The following is a 14,883-nucleotide window of genomic DNA, read 5'->3' as shown; positions in this document are numbered from 1 at the left end:
TCTGCTGAGAAATGTTATGATAGTCTTATGAATACTTCTTTGTATGTAATATGTATTTTATCTCTTGATACTGTTAGAATTATTTTTTTGTCTTTGAGTTTTGATAGTTTGATTATTATATATTTAGTAAATTTCACTTTAGGTTGAATTTGACTGGAATCTTCTGTCTCTTTTGTACCTGGATGTGGCATCTTTCCTCAGATCAGGGACATTTTCTGCCCTTATTGCCTTAAATATATTTTCTGGCTCTGTTTCTTTGTTTTCTCCTTTTTGAATTCTTATTATGTGTAGGTTAGGCTCTTGGTATCCTATAATTCCTATAGGCTTTCTTTATTTTTAAAGAATTATTTGTTTGTTTGCTATAGGGTACATGCACTCACTGGAGAGACTGACAGAGATGGTCACACCTCAGTTCATTCTCCTCCAGTCTCCTTGGTATTTTGGGCATGCAGGCACACATGCCCAGCATGACTTACAAGCCATCAGGTCTAGGACTCAAATTAAGTATTTGGCCATATAGGAGCCAGTACCTTAATCTCCATGCCACCTCTGGCCCAACTTTGTTTATTCTTTTTCCTTCTTCATCTTTTTGTTCCTCTGATTGGATAATTTCAAATATTCTGTCTTTGAATTCACTGATCCTTCAGCACAATCAAGCCTGCTGTTGAAGCTTTCCTTGGATTATCAGCTCTGTCATTGTATTCTTTCTATGCTTTCTTTTTTAAAAAATATTTATTAATTGAATCTTGCATTTGGGTTGTGTATTGTTAGTCAAATTTTATTTATTTTTTTATCTGTATGTTCTTGCAGTTTATTGACCTTCAAGAGAAGTATTCTAAAGTTTTTGTCATTTTATAGATTTTCTCTTTTTCCTTTACAGAGTTTTTTTTTTCCTTGTCATATGGTGTATACACATGCCAGAGAGAGATTGAGAGAAACAGTGAGGGGGAAGAAAGAAATCAGCACCCCTCTTACCACAGGGGGATGATCCCACTTTTTCCCTGGGATCCCTGGGCATGCACTCACATGCTTCTGGTGAGACTCCCAAACCTTCAGGTCCAGGACCCAGACTGTGGTCCTTGTGGGAGTCCAGCATTGTAACCACTACACCACCTACTAGCCCTGATTTTTTTTTTCTTTATGGTTCATTGTTGGAACTTTATTAGTTTCTTTTAGAGTTGTCATGATTTTTATTATTTCTCATAATTCTTATGTTAATATCTGTGTATTTGAGTAGACAGCCATCTTTTACAGCTTTTATCAAAATTTTTTTTTCTTTTTCTGGAGAAGTTTTTGCTGTAGGGTGCGTGCACTCGCCAGAAAGACAGAGAGAGACAGAGAGACAGAAAGTGAGAAATCCCCCCCCAGGGGGAATGGCCACGCCTCAATCCCTTCTCCTCCGTTCTCCTGTTGGGATCTTGGGCATGCACGCACACGCGCCCGGCGTCAGTTTAAGCCACCGGATCTGGGACGTGAACTGCGGTCAACTACATGGGAGTCCAGCGACATAGCCATTATGCTAACTGCTGGTCCCTGGCTTTTATCAGAATTTTTCATCAAGGATAAATATTCAGTATTTAATTTAGCTATGATTTTGACTAGGCCATGTGGTAACCTGGACTGGCAGAGCTTGCTTTCAGGTACACTAGATGCCTGGGCTGCTGCCTTAGCTCTGAGTTCGGATGGGGCAGCTAACTGTGCTTTGTTATCCAGCAGGGCACTGGCTGAGTTCTGCAACTAGGCTGAGCCAATGTATGAGCCCTGCAATTGCTTCTGATCATACTGGGCCGTAGGATGGAGTCTCTGGTTAGATGGTATTACTATGTGAGTTCATGTTGGACAGAGTTATAGGAGAAACCCTGAGGGTTTGGTAGAGTTGCAGTTTGGGACAGAACCTACTGAGATTTTTTGCTCAGTAGTAATGAGCAAAAACAATTGATGTTTACCTCTCTGCCCAGATGTGGGATTTTGTAGTGGGTTTTGAGGATGGGCTGAATGCTGTTTAAAATCATGGAAATGGCAGATCTAGACCCTGCTTTTTGCTGAAATTTGCTGCAGCTGTTGTTTCTCTCCTTGTGTGGATCCATGAGGTAAGACTGGTTCTGAAGGCTGGCTATTTAGGATCCAATCCAGGTGGAGATTCTCACTGCTTGTGGGAGTGACCAGCTCCACCTTATGGGAGGCTATGAGCTGCTCTCTCTGATGGGACACTGTAACTTGCATATATACAGAGCTACCACCAAGATTGGTGTGCTGGTCACTGTGGGCTCTGTCTCCTTCCTTTCTATTTGTTTTTAACTGCCAACAGATGCATGCACTCAACAGCGATAGATGGAAAGAGAGGGAGAAATAACCCCCTAAGTTGGGTGTGGTCATGCCACAATCTTGTCTCCATTTCTCCACCCTGTTGAGATATGGGGCATGCATGCATATACACCCAGCATGTGTTTCAAGTTACTATGGCCACAATTTGAACTGCCTAGTTGGTCTGGTGAAATACTTACTAGTAGGCTGCAAGATCAGCCCTCTGCCTCTTTGATTCTATTTGACCCCGGGTGGTCTAGCTATGTTTTTCCATATACATATCCCATGAGGTGTGAGATTAGACTGGGCTTCCCAGGAAGTGTCTCAGAATGCTAGGAAAGCTGGATGTCCATCTACAGTTCTCTTTTCTTTGCACACTTCAGTACATATAAAATACACTTAAAATTAACAAGGCAGAGCTAAAAGAATTGGTTGATGTAATCTAGAGCCATATTTGAAAAAGAGAAATAAAGCAGTATGTGTAGTCTGCACTGAGACGATAGCAGTGTGCACTGAACACTTGCTCTGGGCCTACCACCACAGTCTCAGAGAAATCCTCTCTGTTTGGCTTGTTGCCAGTGTGGGAAAGGGGAGAGGAGAAATGTGGTCAGAATGATACTAGTTCTGTCACCCTTTTCATGCAGTTTTTAAAATGAGTTTAATTAAACTGAAGAGGTGGACGCTTATTTCCAAGTTGGGGGGAATTTTACTAAGGTTTTTTTTTTTTGTTTGTGTTGTTGCTAGTTGAACTTTCTGTGGAGGGCAGTGGCCCTGGGCCCTCCTGTTCTGCCATCTTGCTGACATCCAGACAGACATTCTTGACACTGCCTTTTCTTTTCAATTCTAGTCATTTCTTGATATTCATGGCACTGTGTTATCATGATTCCCGTTCTACTGTATTAGCCCCATTGCTTCTATTTCCTCTGTAAATCCCTGCCGCTTTGTGGGATTTACTCAACCCTCAGTCTTTGACTCTGTGCCTCTCTGTGTCTTGCCTTTCTTTTGGGAACTTACTCATTCTCTCCGATCATCTTTTGCCTCTCTTTTTCCAATCTTAACTGCTACTTACTTTCTAGGGCTTAATCTTCAATTGTCTTTTGGGTACTGGTACTTTGGACCCCCTTCTGTTACCTCAAATCAGCATATTTTGAAAGCTAAGTTATAATTTCTAAAAAATAATCATTCCCTCATTTCTTCAGAGACCTTGGTGGTAGGCACAGAGCAATCAGTACACACTGCTGTCATCTCAGTCCGACTGCATGTACTGCTTCATTTATCTTCCTCAAACATTGTTGTAGTCTATACTAACCATTTTTGTAGGTCTGCATTTTTCATTTGAAGTAGATGTTCTGTGTGGTGAAGTGTACAAAGCAGTTTTAACTGATACTCAAAAATGAATACACTCTGCAGCAAATACACCAACAAAGCATGAACATTTCTATCAACCTAGAAAATTCCATTCTGTCTTTCTCCCAGAAGCATCTGCTGTTCTGATCTCAATCAACAGAGATAGTTTTCTTTAGAACTTTAAAGGTATTTGTATTACTCAATTTATACGTTTATTCTGTTTCCATGGTATGCCAGCATTATTTTTGAGATTCACCTATGTCGTTGTAGGATTCAGTTCTCTCCTTTTAATTGTTGAGTAGTAGTACATTGTGTGATTACATATCAATTTGTTTGTTCTATTGATGAATACCTAGACTATTTCTAGTTAGGGGCTATCTAATAAATCTTTATGTGAGTGTATGTTTTCATACATACACTTGAATAAATACCTAGAATTTATTGAATAAATATTTGAATAAATACCTAGATGTGGAATTTTTAGATACTAGGATAAATGTGTATATATATATATTTTTTTTCCAAGTTGTTAAGTGTTGTCTCAGTAATGTGTATGAGTTCTGGTCACTTTATATCAATGCCAACATTTGGTGACAGTGAGTTTTTTTTGTTATTCTTATTCCTGTTTATTATATGGTATCATCTCATTGTAATTTTAATCTGCTTTTCCCTGATGACTACTGATGTTAACACTTGTCATGTGTTTATTGATTGTTAATACATACTTTGTAAACTATTCTAGACCTGTCCAAATGAAAATTGTATTACTTATTTTTTTTATTATTGAATTGAAAGAATTATTTATGTATTCTGGGATTTTTTTTTAGATATACATATATAATTTATGTTTTCTCTTAATATTTGTCTTGACTATTTTTCTTAATAGCATTTTTTGAGTTGTGAAAGTTTTAATTTTGAAGAAGTCTTAACTTAGTGAGCATGACTTTTTAGGCTCTCAAAGGACTCTTGCCTAACTCCTAAGTGCAAAGATCTTCTCTTACGTTTTCTCCTATAATTTTTATTGTTTTAACTTTTCATGTATAATCTGTGAGTCATCTGAAATTAATTCTTTCACATTGTCTAAGGTATTGATCAAGGATATTTCTTTCCACCCTGCACCCAGCCCAGAATATACTCAATTTTTATGTCACCTTTTGTTGAAAAGATTGTTTTTTTCTAAAAAGAAATTTCTTTGTTGAAATTGATTTGGCCAGGTAACTGTGGGTCCATTTTTGGACTCTGGCATTATAAATATTTGCATGAACTAATTTTTTAAAGAGATATGAACTTCTTATCTCTGCCCACTCTCAGACCATGGCCTCTAAATACTATTTTTTATTTTTGAGAGTCTTTTTTTTTTTTTTTTTTGCTATAGGGCATATGCACTCGCTAGAAAGACAGAGACAGACAGATAGACAGCAAGAAATCACCCCCCAGGGTGGATGGCCATGCCACAATCCCTTCTCCTGCATTCTCCTCTCAGGATCTTGGGCACGCACACACACACGTGCCCGGCATGAGTTTAAGCCACTGGGTCTGGGACTCAAACCGAGGTCGACTACATGGGAGTTCAGTGACATAGCCATTATGCTAACTGCTGGTCCCAATACTATTTTTCATTAAAATAAATCAGGGCTCTCTGGAGAAGTCACTAATGTCCATTTTGAGACAGGAATTTTGTAAGATGGCACATTTTATCATTGCAGAAGCAAGAATACCTTCTATGGTCTCTCTGGCCAAAGGTGGGATACGTTGATCTACGTATACATTGAATAATAATCAAAGCAGGGTATTTAACATATCCATTACCTTAAACATTTATCATTTCTTTGTGTTGAGAACATTCAAAATATTCTTTTCTAGCTATTTTGAAATATATATTACATTATTGACTAACCAAGTCACCATGTTGTGCAATAGAGAATTAAAATGTATTCTTCCTTTAAAAAAGAGTAATGGTTGAAATAAATTGAAACTCAATTGTATTACTTAAAAATTTTTATGTTTGCAATAATGGTACAAAATAAACTCATTAGGAACTTCTGGTAATTTCCAGCTTCTTTATCCCCTCCCCTATCATGGCCACCTCTGGTGATTGCTGATACTCCCAAATCATTGTTCTAAATACTGGTAAGTGGCAGGAAGTAATAAGTACTTTACTTACTTTTCTTTCCAAACTATATTGTTTGGTAACTAAATAGCTGATAAAGGAGTGTCTTTTTGTTGTTGTTGTTGTTGTTTTTAATGGAAGAAAATCAGCTTAAAATGTATAGAAAGAATGATAGAATTTGAAGATTACCATATTACTATCTCTAATGAAATAATGATACTAAACTATGGTCACTAGTAGATAACTTTATAATGGATGAATTAGGCCAACAACCTTGAATTCATGGATCAGTTTTAATATCACAGAGACAGATAGTATATATTTTCAGATAAAGTGCAATAGAAAATGCATTGAACCCAGCTCCAGGTATTATTGCCAAAGGAATTGATCCTGAATAAAATTGGTGTTCTGAGCCTAATTATCAGTTTACAGGAAATATAGGGATATAGGAACAATGCCATGAGAAAATCTAGAAGAAAAATTTTCTATTTTTCCAACAAATAAATGGCATAAAATCTTATGGACTGAGGAAGGACTGTCAGAGATTAGAGAAGACTTAAAGGTCCACAACCAAATGGAATGTGTGCACCTACTTTGCATCCTACTAATTATAAAAAATAAATAAATAAAATAAATTTAAAAAAAGGAAAAGAAAAGAAAAATTAAAATCTGAGAGTTGAGTTTTGATTATAGACTGTGTATTGAGTACATTAAGAAATTAACACATTAAGAAAGGTATTGATTTTATTAAGTGGTAATGGCATTGTAATTAAAAAGAGAGACTTTAGAATATATTGAAGTACTTGTTGAAAGTATAAGATGATGTCTGGAATTTGCTTTAAAATACTTTTTTATAAAAGAAGTAGTTAATTTTATTTACCACTATTATTTTTTAAATTTGACCAGAAAGAGATAGAGAGAGCAAAAGAGGGCAAGTGAGAAAACAAGCTGCCAGGTCCAGGATATATATCTATATATATACATACATACATACATACATACATACATACATACATATAGTGGGCTTTACTCACATTATCACTGTTGTGAAGACACAGTTTTATCTTGGGACCAGCAGTTAGTGTAATGGCTATGTCGCTGAACTCCCACATACGGACTGCGGTTCAAGTCCCAGACCTGGTGGCTTAAACTCACACCGGACCCATGTGAATGCGTGCCCAAGATCCCAAGGGGAGAATGGAGGAGAAGTGATTGCGGCATGGCCATCCCCCCTGGGGGGTGATTTCTTGCTTTCTATTTCTCTGTCTCTCCCTGTCTTTCTGGCAAGTGCACACGCCCTATAGCAAAAACCTCTACACATACACACACACACACACACACACACACACACACACACAAAGACATAGTTTTATCTTAAAGTTCAATTTTCATCCCTTCAGAGCATCTTCATCTAGGAGCTGGGAACTTCAGTGTGTGAAATACTGGTACCTGTTGCCTTTTTTTTTCCCCTCACACAGTGAGCTGGAAAGACTTTTTAATCTCAGCAGAGATTTGATTGCTTTCATCCTTTACATTTTTCCCGTGAAGACCAAATGAAGATCTGGACAGTATTGTTCGCCAAAAGCTGTTTATTCTGAATCAAACACTGATGGATGGATGCTCAGAGGCCTAGCCCTACCTTCAGAAGATTTGTGTCTCTCTCTGCTGCTCACAGAACTGGAGTTAATCAGTACTCACCCCCTTCACCTTTGACCATCTACATGCTGCGTCACAAAGTCATAATGAATTCCAAAAGGAGAGCATCTTCTCTTGCAGCATGAATTTACCAAATAGTACATTTTAAGCCCTTCTATGCCTCTGCGGCTCACAGATGCCATGCACTGATTCATAACATGCTCATGAGTGATGTATTCTCTAAGGAGAATGCCTGGAGGTGCAGTGCACATGTTGTAGTAATTGCTTTTCTGCACTATGTGTCATTGATGATATGTGCTATCAGACCATGTCATTTGATAAAGAAATTCTGACAATAATTCATTCTATTTTCCCTCCAAGTGTATTTATCTTTAGCCTTGAGACTCAGAATTTTTCTTAAAACGCTTTGGCAGTTGTGTGACTTATACCTGTTTTCCCCACAAGGAGTATGCTTTAAATGATGCCTATTTAATTGTGGTGTGTCTCTGCCACCAGTGACTCAGTTGCTTTTGTAGTCTCAGAATTCTTGTGCACTTGTCAGGAAAAATGAGTTGATCTCCTGAAAGTGAGAATGGGCACTGTGTAGAAGAGATACCAAAGCTTGAATGGCTGAGCTTGGCAGTTTTCATCCAGTTGATAATGGGAGATTAGGGACAGACGAATTGTGAGTCCAGTAACATTCAGGTTTTAGTACATGTTAATCTTCCTTACATACTACTTTTTTTCCCTCTCTACTTCTGTAAAACACTTGTCTTTGAAGATTCTTTTTTTTTAATTACTATTTTAAAAAATTTATTTCTTCCATGAGCCAGAGAGACACAGAGAGAGAAAGCACCCCTGAAGGGGCCTTGATACTGTGATCCATTCCTAGCTCCAGCCAGTTTCAGCTAGGAGAGGTCTTTGGATGTGAACTTGCCCATGTGGGAGTCAGCCTTGAGGACTATCCTGTTTACCACTGTGCCAGCATGTGGTCTCCAGATTGCTCTTCTTTCCTTCCCTTCTCTTCCCTTCCCTTCCCTTCCTTCCCCTTCCCCTTTCTCTTTCCTCTCTCTCTTTCTTTCTTTCTTTCTTTTTCTTTCTTTCCCCCCCACCTCTTTCTTTTTCTTTCTGATCATTTGATTTCATGCTCTATTGGTGGCCAGGGTTCTGTCCATAATTTAGGTTTATAACCTTATTTCACGTTGTATTTTCACATTTGTATTGGATTCATTTTTGTGAATTTAAAAGGTAATGCTATACAACATTGACAATAGATATACTGTCTTTTTAATATGAACAATAATGCCCCCCATATATGAAAACGTATTTGTTGTGACAGACTACATCAAACTAAAAGTTGGTAAAGACCAACCTCACTATTAATGAGGTGAGACAAAATAATAAAACATGGTAATTTTAAGTTTCTTAAAATCATAATTAATCTTACATTTTTGAAATGCATGAGATAAAAATTGCTTAATTGTTTTGCCCTCTTGAAGACCCCCAGCCACTTGTAGACCTCTTGATAGACCAGACCACTGAATTCACCATGGTCCCTGACTCATGCATTGGGTTCACTATGGTCCCTGACTCATGCAATGGATTCACCATGGTCCCTGACTCAGATACTGAAGAGCTCTGCTTTCAAACAGAGTCTCTGGGGACAGTAGATTCCCCAGAGTTTGTTCATATACTGCGTATTTCCCCTCAGTATTGGGAAGTCTTCAGACTCTGTGAAGCCTTCCCATGTAGGATTGTATTTCTCAAAGTGTGGTTTGGGGAACCCTTGCATCAAAGCCACTTGGGGCAGCTTCTTCCACAAATGTATTCCTAGGCTGCATCTCAGATTCCTGAGCGGAATCTGGGAGTAAGGTCTGGAAACCTGCATTTTCTCAAGTGAATCTAGTTAAGAGAACAATTCAAGTACTGCTCAGAGTCTGCAACTCAGAAGACGCATGCTTGCTGTTTGGTTCATATGACACATTATTTTTTGAATTTATGATGAATAATTTTTTGTTCTCCTTTTTTTCTTACCTTTAGGACTCGTCAGTCACATCTGTAACTTGTTCACTGAGACTGCCACATTGTGTTTGGATCCACATAATAAAAACAACAACGAGATGGCAGCTGCTCTGCTGTTTTCCCTGCTTGATATTTTGCACAGCATGCTGACCTATACGTCCAGTATCGTACGGCTGGCTTTGCAGGTACAGGGATTCTTTTCCAGTGTCTTGAGAGGCCATACTCCATGTTACACTTCTCTTTCGTTCTTCTTTGTAGTCTTTCTCTACTGTGTCTTTACTTTTAAGAAATAACGTATCATTCTATAGACAGAGTCTTCTAGAAAGTCATCTTTCAGTGACCAATGTTTAGAGAATTTGATCACAGAGTCTTAAGGGGCAGCAGGCAAAGCCGAGTCATCTTTCAGTGACCAATGTTTAGAGAATTTGATCACAAAGTCTTAAGGGGCAGCAGGCAAAGCCTATTTTGCAAAGACTCAATGAGCAATAGTGGGGAAACCATGGAGTATTTGTTACATGCACCTCAGGGTTGGCCAGGAAGTGTTCAGAGACACACTTTTTTGTCTAGAGGCAACACTCTAGCTCACATTCAACAAGATAGGTTAGCTTGCTAGGAACAATAGGTTGAGAGTTTTTACATGCACATATGTATACATGTTTGTATATTTTCATAGATAGACACATCCTTACATGCACAACCCATACTCCCTCACTGCATTTTCTTATGACCAATAATATGGAGTTCCAAGATGGTTTTGAGTATTAGAGGTATATTCAGTGGCTATGGAAAAAGTCAGTTTACCTCAAGTTTAACCAGTATTTAGACTGTGCTCTATGAAAGGCAGAAGGTGTGGTTTTATTGCGTGTTTTCCATGTAAGGAAACTACATGCCTGTTTCATTTCATGCTCTAACCAACTCAGTCAGCTGGTACTTAGAGCAAGTTAAAAGGCACACAGCCAATATCCATTTAGTGTTATGTTTAAAATTGTGATAAAATTGCTAGAGATGTACATCAAATAGTAGCAGCCTAGCTTGGATAGATGCAGAAGCTAAAGTTGAACCCAAACTGTTCTGATACCTGGCCAAGAGTTACAGTAGCAGAGCCAAGAATGAATCCCTAGACGCTGGTTTATTTAGTCTCTGCTATTCATCATTATGAAAAATGGCATCACTTACTCACAGTTAAGGGGTCAAGCATTTATCTTGTCTAGTATAGTTTAATAAATAATCCCAAGATCTTGCTCAATAAATCTGGTATTTACTAAGTATTTAACCCAAACTGTAAAACTAGTTGGTTAATGTGACCTTTGAATGACTTAGTTGTTCTATTTGCTTGTCTATAATAGTTCTGAATTAAGAGCAAAGTTTTTTTTAAGTACTTACGGAATCCTGAGTTACGTATTTCTCCTCTTTCTTATAACAAACTTCTCTTCAGAGAACATTGTTTCTTCTTTTTAAAAAAAAAAAAGTTTATTTCTTCATATGAGAGAGAGATAAAGTGAGAAAGAGAGAAAGACAGACAGACAGACAGACAGGCACCCTCGATAGGGTCTTTACGTTGTGATATTCCCCAAGCCCTGCAGCCAGCCCAGATCACAGTCATGTCCATGGAGGCACCTGGTGTGTCCAGGTAGACCCAGCACGTGAACCTGGAGCTTTCTGTATGGCCTCTACCTTCACAGAGCAGAGACCCTACTGTCTCCACCACCACAGTTGGGCTGAGAATCTTGTTTCTTATTTCACTCTTTGCAGTGGTAATTGTATGCAGTTTGTCGAGATGTAGTCGATAGCTACTCTCAGAAGATGCCTTGATGATATCAATCTGTGAAAGATTATATATCTTATAGATCCTAGACTTAAAAGGGTTAGAATTTAAAAAAAAAAAAATCTTCAGAACAATCACAATCCTTCTTGCTATAAGTGATTAGGTAGATATTCAGGGATTTTTCAAAGAAAATTCCTAAAGACAAAATATTTTCTAATTCTCTTCCTTTGGTTTGCTAGCAGGTCAATAGATCAGTGCTTTTATTTTTGATTTTTTATATTTTCAACAACGCTATCAATGTTATTGCTGTAATCCTCTTACATCCACCCTCTAGGGTCTGCCACTCATTGCTCTTGGCCTTGGATCGCTGACTTTGATCTCTCTGATACCTGGTGTCAATCTGAACAAGGTGGAGTTCTTCAGGCCGAAGGAGGGGAATGAGCTGGGGGAACAGTAGAGTGCGTCAGAGATGCAGCTGCCCGAAACCCTGAGCTGTGGGCACTTTGTAAACCCACAGGTCATTTCTTTTGTTTGTAAACATACACTACATGGAGGATATTCCTGCATGCAAAACCTGTGTCTACTTGTAAGAGTAGCTTCATTAAAGTAGAAGAACTGAGGGGTGCCACTGTTTCAAATTATAACAGTGCTTAGATTTATATAGCACTTTTCTTTTCTGGGGAGGAGAGTGGTATAATTCAAGTATGTGTACTGGGGTACTATGACAGGCAGGTGTCAGAATTTCCATCAGTTCAGTTTCTACCCCCAGTATGCCCTGTGGTTCACAGTTGATCCTTGTTTAAACCCTTGAGTTAACAAAAGATAGGGAGGCATACCTGAGACTCATTGGAATGGTAGGTGCATGAGCTTGGCAGGCTGGGCTGCCTTGGTTTCCAGTCCTAGAACAGCACTTTCCACCTCTATGACTGGAGGAAAGTTACTTCACCTGACTGAGTATCAGTTTCCTTTTCTATAAAATAGATTTGATAACTACTTAGCAGGGTTGTCATGAGACCTCAATGAAAGAATAAAACACATATAGTTATATAGAGAGTGTCTTACACATACCTGGCCCCAGGGAAGGCAACTAATATGTGTGGGGTGGTGCCATGAACGGCAACAAAGAGAAGGTGCTTGCCTTCCAGTGCACAGGGAACTTCTTGTGGGCCATGGCCTCCTCATTGGTGTCCTCACACATGAGAGGGCACTCAGTTTTTAAGTACTGACTAAACTAACTCTTAGCAGGCCTGCGAGTTACTAATTTAGGTTTTATTTTGCATAGGGGTAGGTACCAGTAATTTCAGCAGGGATCACGAGAAGAAAGGGAGGTTGGCTCTGAGGAGCTTACAGTTTAGCAGGGAAGACTGTCGATACATAAATAGGCAAATCTTATTACGTGCATGAAAATGCAGCTAACGATGGTGCAGGATGTTGCAGAAGGAACAAAAGGAGAGGGGGCTGGACCTACTTAGGAGGTTAGGGAAGGTTCTTCCAGGGAAGACAAACATTCACTATTATAATCCAGCTAACCTAACTTCCAGTCTAGGCCTTGTCTATTATTTCTGAGGTGGTCCAGGAGAGCTGTTGTATATCAGAGTAGAACAATTAAATTGTTGTTGGTTTGTGGATGTGTCAGCATTGTAGAAATACTGAAGTATGGGCATTGATTGAGTCTTTCTTAGACTCTCTCTCACACACAAAGCATAGGTGGTAGGGGGCTTTTTTTTTAAAGAGTGTTTTGCCTTAGGCTGCATGCACTCACCAAAGAGAGAGAGACAATAAGAGGGAAAGAAAGAGATCACCCCCAGGGGGAATGGCCATGCTGCAATCCCTTCTCCTCCCAGGATCTCGAGCACAACACACTCATGCCCAGCATGATTTTCAAGCCGCCAGGTCCAGAACTTGAACCACTGTTGGCCATGTGGGAGTCCAGCAACATAATTGCTGCACTATCTGCTGCCCCCTATCGTCCCTATTTTTATTATCTCTTGAAATGATCTGATTTGATTCCTTTGATTCTATCACCTGATTGCTCTGCTTTATCAACTATCCATTCTGTCTGGTTGTTGATGGGAGATGAGATTTTATTTATTTATTTATTTATTTATTTTGCCATTCCCACAATCCTGATTGTACCTCTCCCTTCCTTTGGAAACTTCAGCATCACCTCATTATCTATGATCTAACTTTCTGACTCCGGGGCAAGACATTCAAGGCCTTATACAATCCAGACCCCGGATGCCTTCCCAGCCCGTCTGCCAGTCCTCCGTGCTATCCAGATGTAGGCTGTCTTCATCGCCTTTTTCTAAGTGGGCCCTTTACCTCGTGACTGCCATGCCTCTGCTCATGGAACCCCCAACACCTGTAATATCCGCACTCCATATTACGCCCTGTAGACCTCATCCTCGCCATCTAGGTGGTGAAATCAACTGTCACTTTTCTCCTCCCTCCCATGCTACCCAAACTTTGTTTCCAGCTCTTTTATAGCAGGTTTTATCCCCACACCCTAAATTCTGCATAGTTACTTGTCAGCTTTTCGTTCTTTAAATTACGAAATCCTGGAGAGCAGGGACTGAATTATTGTATTCATCAGCGCATTGAGAGCTTGCCCATGATGGTACTTGTGAGCGGAGTAAGTGGGAAGTTGAATAGAGTTGGGCCGCACCATTAACAGTTGTGTTCTGGTGTGTGCTCAAACCTGCTCGAGACTTCAGACAGCACCTTCTGAGGAACTGGCTGTGTTCTCCACAGAGACTTCTGTGTTGATCAACAAACCTCTCTTGAGCACTTACTGTCCACTAGATTCATGAAACAATGCTAGATGTAATAGAATTACATTGTACTTGGCTTTGTTTTTTTTTTTTTTAATACTGGGAAGTTAGCTGAATTCTACTGTCTTATTTTAGGTAATGGTATATTGCCACTTAGTATTGAATATTGCTTGTGAGTTGACATTCGCAAGTTTTATATGTCCAAGATTATTAAGTTTATGTTTCTACCCAGAGTTCTCCTCTGTGATTTATGCTTTTCTATCTAGCAGATTGTTCAATATGACCACTAGAATGTCCCCTAATACGAGGCTGGGAGTTGCCCCAAAAATCCACTGCTCTTTGAGCAAACCCTGCCACCCTTACCTTGTTGTACAAACCAGAAACCTGGGAGCTATTCTTAAAATTCCTCCCTTTTTCATATTCCACATCAAAGCTGCCACTAAATAATACACATTTTATCTTAGATATATAGCAAAGGCAAAGCTCTTCTCAAACCCTACTACTAGCCCAGCTACTATCTTCCCTTGGTGGATTAAAAACATTGAATGGTTAGAGGTAGGGTGAGTTACCACATAGCAGTGACAAGGGGCGGCTAGTTCTGGAACTAGGTCATTGAATCCAGAGGTGAAAGTGAAGGCAGAAAGCCTGCATAGAGAATGCAGTGGAGATGTCATGGCCGAGACAGAAGCCCTGTGCAAGATGCACCTGGAGAGTTGGGTCTGGGAGTCAGGAGGCTGACCTGAGCGAGTGCGATGCTTGGAAATTGGAGAGAGACAGAGGAGGCGCAGGCCTGGGGCTCTGCGTTGATTTCTGACCTCCTGTATTTATTGTTGCATGCATCTTGGGGTGTCTTTGCTGCACAGAGCTCTCCTCATGGGCCCGGGCTTTAGTGAGGAGAGAGAAATTTCTACCACATTCCTGATGGGCAC

At 39.5% G+C, this 14,883-nt stretch overlaps 1 protein-coding gene across 2 annotated transcripts in view; it reads left to right on the top strand.

The window, feature by feature from the left end:
- ULK4 (unc-51 like kinase 4) overlaps window positions 1-14,883 on the top strand; it is a 685,490-nt gene that overhangs the window by 452,396 nt on the left and 218,211 nt on the right. For both annotated transcript variants that reach the window (XM_027774534.1, XM_006155390.3), the window contains one exon: window positions 9,437-9,603. In XM_027774534.1, coding sequence (XP_027630335.1) covers window positions 9,437-9,603 — 167 coding nt within the window. The remainder of the gene's footprint in view (window positions 1-9,436; window positions 9,604-14,883) is intronic.

The sequence above is a fragment of the Tupaia chinensis genome, unplaced genomic scaffold (assembly GCF_000334495.1).
Source record: "Tupaia chinensis unplaced genomic scaffold, TupChi_1.0 Scaffold000451_2, whole genome shotgun sequence".
Lineage (NCBI taxonomy): Eukaryota > Metazoa > Chordata > Mammalia > Scandentia > Tupaiidae > Tupaia > Tupaia belangeri.
The sequence above is the reverse complement of the archived record's forward strand: the minus strand, read 5'-3'. Positions and strand labels throughout refer to the sequence as shown.